The sequence below is a fragment of the Elaeis guineensis genome, chromosome 9 (genome assembly GCF_000442705.2).
Source record: "Elaeis guineensis isolate ETL-2024a chromosome 9, EG11, whole genome shotgun sequence".
NCBI lineage: Eukaryota > Viridiplantae > Streptophyta > Magnoliopsida > Arecales > Arecaceae > Elaeis > Elaeis guineensis.
Window position 1 is genome coordinate 7,391,368 of NC_026001.2, and position 6,264 is coordinate 7,397,631.

General features: G+C 36.2%; 1 protein-coding gene across 1 annotated transcript; it reads left to right on the forward strand.

Annotated features, from left to right (window-relative positions):
* Positions 1 to 438: 438 nt before the first annotated feature.
* On the forward strand, positions 439 to 5,475 carry LOC140851688 (zinc finger transcription factor YY1-like; the record flags this gene model as incomplete). The annotated part of the gene is given in 4 exon segments (XM_073243738.1): positions 439 to 528; positions 1,149 to 1,238; positions 2,958 to 3,101; positions 4,501 to 5,475. Coding segments are annotated over 4 exon segments (855 nt in total), but the record flags the coding sequence as incomplete, so codon positions are not given.
* Between the last annotated feature and the right edge of the window lie 789 nt (positions 5,476 to 6,264).

Here is a 6,264-nt window from a genome sequence, read left to right on the forward strand (position 1 = left end):
AGAAGATGAATTTTGACTTTGTGTTATCGCGGGCCTATCCCTCGGTAGCATGGCCGTGTTATGTCCCGGATTTGGTGCGTGACAATGATAAGCTATAAGAAGCCAACAAAATGATTGATGGTGTGTGTTTCTAGATATTTGTTGATGTTTTTGCAAAGGCAACACTTTGCCCATCTTGTATTCATGTTTGTTGTTTCATTGACAATCGATGTGCAACCGAACAGTATTAGACATGTTTTTAAGCATCTGCATTCGCCGATCTTGCCTTAACTGCTTTGATTGAAATCTGTTAGTTTCCTGTTTTTTTTTTTTTTCATATATGTGCTAGAGGATATGATGAAGGCTCTGAGAGAGAAGTCTAAGGAACCACAGACAGAAGAGCCAAAACCAGAACCAACCACAGAGGTTCTTTTCCTTTGCAGCTATGAAGGTTGTGGGAAAACTTTCATTGATGCAGGGGCTTTGAGGAAACATGCTCACATTCATGGAGAGAGGCAATATGTTTGCCATTTTGAAGGCTGTGGAAAGGTAATGCGCACCATCATTATTCAATGTCACTTTTGAAATATAAAGCGTTTTGCATTACTCAACACAATTCTCTATATCAAATGAGTTAAAGAGTTCAACTAACTGCAGGCTGAATGTTTCATCATTAATGTATAAAATTTATCATGTCTGATGAATTATTTTTTGTAAATCACATATATGGATATTTTGGTTCTCCCCGTATTTGTTCTCTGCTTTGTTTTTGGTTCATATGTTTTATGAAGCTACTTTGGTGCTTCAAGCAAATATGATACAATATTCTTGATAAAGCTATCAAGAATATACATGCCTCTCTTCTCCTGTTCAGACTTAAAAAAGTTTGAATCTTGTTTTCTGCAAATATTGTTTGATAATGTTCTGCTTCTTTGTTTTTGTGGTTTAATTGGTTGCAAAGGATGCAAGATTTTTTTCTTTTTTTAAAACTTCCTTGCATTTTGTGCTTTGATATTTTCCGTTTACTGTATCTTATATCTTGTTGCTGTAGTTTCCCCTTTTTACCAATCAATACTAATATTTATTATTGAAGAGTTAGTGTGAGATTGCCTATGATCAATCAAGTCAATTATCACACTCTCTCTAAGATTCATTTTTGTGCTTTGCAGAAATTCTTAGATAGTTCCAAGTTGAAAAGACATTTTCTTATTCATACAGGAGAAAGGGATTTTATATGTCCTCATGAAGGCTGTGGTAAGGTAGTTTCTTGTCCATTCCCATATGCTATTCATGTTCTTTTTGTTGCGGTGCAAAATGCATACTGCATTTTTGCCATGCTTCTTGCTTGGGTTTTTCTTATTTTGGATAGTGGGATGGTTAACCATCTGTTAGTATTTGATATTTTCTTCATATTTAACCATCATAATAACAGTTTTATGGCCGATTTTTTTTTTTTTAAGAAGAGTAAGAAATATATCAAAATCAGAAAAGAAAGAGAGGATAAGAAAGTGAGTAAACACATAACAGTTTAGATTTTTTTAAAAAAAAAAAAATTATTTTGGGTCACGGTATGAAGAAAATGATAAAAAAAGAGGACCAGAAGTGACTTGATGTAGATTTAACAAATGAAAGTCATCCCAGTTAATTTAAAATGATATTGAAATGAGAGGAGAAAGGCTGGAACCAAGCTTTAAAATTTTGTTTTATGAAGATGTTCTGAGCCAACCTCACATTGAAACTTCTCAATTTATGTTTTGGTAAGTTTTAATGAGCAATGTGGTATTAAAAAATTATTTCTTACATAAGATAATATTTGAATTGTAAATGTCTTGGAGATAACATTTGAATTTCAAATGTTGTCCTATAATAGAAAATTTGTGCTTGAAGCTCTTAGTCATACAATGTGTGATGCATCCAAAAAAATAACATACAATCTCCTAAATCATTATATTGGATAAAGGAATTGTCTTTGGAACTTATTGCGACCACAGATATTCATAAATCTGTAAAAATAAAATTTGTGCTTGAAGCTCTTAGTCATACAATCTGTGATGCATCCAAAAAATAGCATACAATTCCCTAAATCATTATATTGGATAAAGGAATTGTCTTTGGAACTTATTGCTACCACAGATATTCATAAGTCTGTAAAAACCTTTGCATTATGTTTTGTTTTCCGTTTTCTCCATGGGGAATAAAGTTAGTAGATATTGTGATTCTGGCAGCGGTATTTAGTATATGGAAGGAGAAATATGCGACCAGAAAAAGGATAACTAGAAGCCATTGAAAATATTATTGAAGCTTTTAAGAATTATAGCATTTTGCAGGTGCTATGCTTTTCCATTAGGGGAAGCTTTTAATTATAGCTTTTAAGAATTATACCTGCAATTGCAAGTGGAGCTTCATTTGAAACTGACAACAAGATTAGAACATTCTTAAACTTTGTTGATTATTTCCTCTTGTGCAAATGCTAAAGTTGCTATACAATGGTAGCTTTTCAAACAATTTTGGCCCATAGAGAAATTCATTGATTTTGCAAGATGACAGTGGCATAGCTTCTAGTAATCATGCCATGGGTTCACTATAAAGGGTCTTTATTTGTGGAGCTGTTCCCTGTAGGATTATTGTTGACCATGAGCGGTAGGTACTTCCACAATGAGATGGAAATGGAGAGGGAAATAATTGGTTAAGCTAATTCCAAGGGTGGGTGTGCATGCGCGTAAGTGTGCACTTTGCAAAAAGGATGTAGACACATTCTTTTAAATGCGGTAAGATATTTCTTTGGGAACACCAAAATTTGGAACTTTCTCATAGTTTAGACACTGTACATCCTTCTGGCATTTTATTCATTTGCACGTTTTTAAATATATTTTTGACTTGAGTTTGGTTCATGTTTTATCTTTTGCTTCTCAAATATTGATAACTGTGGCAAGTTGCCTTTTGAACTCATTTGTGTAATCTCATGATGTAAATTGCAGGCCTTCTCGTTGGATTTTAATTTAAGGGCGCATATGCGAACGCATTCACTGGAGAACTATCATATTTGCCCTTATCCAGAATGTGGAAAAAAATACACACATGAATGCAAATTAAAAAGTCATATAAAGGCACACCATGAAAAGGTAAGATTGCTTATTCACCGAGTGCTCTGAGTTAGTCATTTTCAGCCTCATGCTACCAACTTGTTGTTTTGGTCATTTGTGCTACAGTTCTGCAGATATAGTCATGTGCTGTTAAAGCCTCCTTGTAATTCTGTTAAGAATCAGTGTTTAGGTTCTTTGGACTAAAATAACATTGTCCTTATACACATAAGATTGACCTGATTTTCTGTTTCAATTCTCTCTTCTAATTGATGTGTTGACTTTCATAGATTTTGTATCCTGAAAATGAAAAAAAAAATGTAAAATGAATAATGACTACATAATAAATCTGTTATATTGACATGTTCATGCACTCTTCCATAATGTCAAGTAGGAATTGCTAGATGCCATTCAACCTTTGACATTCGTGGATCCTTCATTTTCAGATGGCAAATGTGCTTGTCCTGATTACTACATTGAGGTGCCTTGTTGAACCTCAGTCTCTTTGGAGTGACAAATCCTAGTATGCCAGGAATAATAGCGCAAACAATATGTATCACTACCAGCAAACTTTCCCAACCATCATTGCCAAGCCATCTCAACTTGTCCCCTTTGAAGTGGACAAACTGTTGAGCATTGATTGCTTGCTTGTTTTCTGACCTTCTATTATCCTATCTACTTTCAGCAAAACCATCAAGCCCCACTTGGAATCTATTTATCAATATTATTCACACAAAGCCAACTATTATTCTTGGAAAATATCATCTAAATGTCTTTAGATCATTCTACCATCAGAAAAGAGTCACCTTTTACATTGTGCCTTAATACTCTCTTGCGTTTTTGGATCCATGACATTTCTTTTTTGGCTTTCATTTTTCTTTGTTCACTGACGTCCATGTACAAAGGTTGCTATATGCTTGGCCGCTATCAATATAAAGCATTCACTACATCAAAGATTTTCTCACGGTAGTTCACATGACTCCGTAAAAGTTACCTGAAAATGCATCATGATTATATCAAATTATACTGATATACTATTAATTTTGTGAAGATGATGTTCTTGTTAAAATATCATGAAATTAACATCATATTTTTGACAGACAGGCTGTCTATTTTGTGCATCATGAAATTAGGAGGAGAGAGATCTGTAGTAGAAGTTGATCAACAACTAAGCAAGATCATAAAAATTCTTTGCATTGCCTCGCAATGCCAATCATTTTCTATAAATCGATCTTCATATGTGGAGCTGATTGTACATGGGGCACATGTTGATTTCTTTGGACTTGAGGATTAAAAAATATGATTTTTACTTCATGAAGCAATTGAATACATGGGAGAACATTGTGTTTGAATGCAGTTCAATTGTAACATAGATATGGTACATTTTGATGTTGCATTTCTGTAGTTGGAATAACGTGGTATGTCCAATTCCTGTTTGCAGAACTCGGTGATTGATGGAATTAAGCACACAGCACCAGCAGATAAGCTCCATAATACCCCAAAGACACCTGTGGTGGCATATGGTTCTGCATCCTCGGACCGTCCCTATGCTTGTCCATATGAAGGCTGTGGAAAAGCCTACATTCATGAGTACAAACTAAACCTCCATCTGAGAAGGGAACATCCTGGCCACAATTCAGAAGAAAATGGCAAGCATGCACCTGCTGCCGACCATGCCATGGATGAAGCTAGCGATCAGGATGCTTATATTGCAAAGGGTGGTGGTGGCAAGAACAACAAAAGAAGCAAGCCCAATCTCATACAGAAGATGCCACCTGCGAAGGTGCCGAATCGGAAGGACTCAAATTTGGCTCCTGCAAACGTTAGCACTGTCAAGAAGCAGTGGGCAAGCAAAGAGGTTTATGAGGAAGATAGTGAAGAGACAGAGGAAGATCGAGACAATGTTGAAGAGGATGGGTGGAGGTATCAAGGGGTGAATGGTGATGATGAGGAGACAGAGGATGAAGATTAACTCTTTGACTGCAGTCTCTGATATGTTGCATGAACACCAGCCATGTTTCTGAATGTTCACACAGTTGAGATGTAGTTGATGTCCACCATACCTCGTGTCATGCAGCATCACAATAGTCATGTTGTTGTGGTATTACTGTTGTTGTGGTATTACTGAATTTTGGTTAGATCTTGTTGAATGTGATGCCCGATTGGGAGCATTCATAGCAGGTGTAAGTTATATCCAGGCAGACTGGGTGTGTTTGTGTATTAATTGCAGTCCTTGTCGTGCTTTTAGGTGAGATGCTGGCCCTTCTGCTAAGATATGCAGAAACAGCTGTGAGGCTTGATGTTCTTTATCAACACCAGACTCACCTTCAAGTCAGGAGTTCTAAACTGAGTTATGTATCACGGCTTCTTAAGTGATGAATGTGATGCAATGTAAGCAGTGGGTTTTAATGTTTTAGGTATTTGTTAGGAGGTTGTCTATTTTTTGATGAAGTTGATATGCTGCATGGATTTTAATGTTTTATGCATTCGTTATGAGGTTGTCCTAAATCATCAAGAATCTAATCCCCTCCATAAATGGTGAGGGCAAGAGGAAGCTAACTTGGAAGGATCTGAACCTATGGCCTTCAATAAAGAGGATGTTAACCGCCCACGGCTACGCCCTATTACGCTTTCGTGCCTTGGATCTCGTTTCACAAGGAAGCCTTTTAACCAATTAGCATCAAGGATGCAGCGTGTCAGCCTGGTGAAATGCATGAACAAGGATGTGGGCCATGAGTGGTGGTTTGCCAAGGAGATCTTCTCACCATAAGTAGACATAATCCTGTAGAACTCCAAATACGACCAATTTGCTTTCATGAATCGAATGGCAATCTAGACCTATTGGTGCCCATGGCCACGACTAAATGATACGTGCCAAAAGTTACATGTATTTTAATTGAAGAGAACTTCAATAATTAATCAAAATTATGCCTAATCGCAGCAATTGATATAATGACAATGTCTCAAATGCAAAAGTGCCTGCAACTTAAACTAGGTGTGCATGCCAAGCGAGAGGTGCGGCGCAGCAGAGAGCCAAAAGGACAAAAGTTGCATCCGTTCCGGTACATCTGCAATAATTCTCCAGCATGCTTTTAATGACATGAGGGATGAAACAAATCCAATGGCTATTAGAGGGATGTTTTACTGAAATAATATTAATTTTTTAAAAAATTATTAAAATAATATTTTTTAAATTATTTATCAA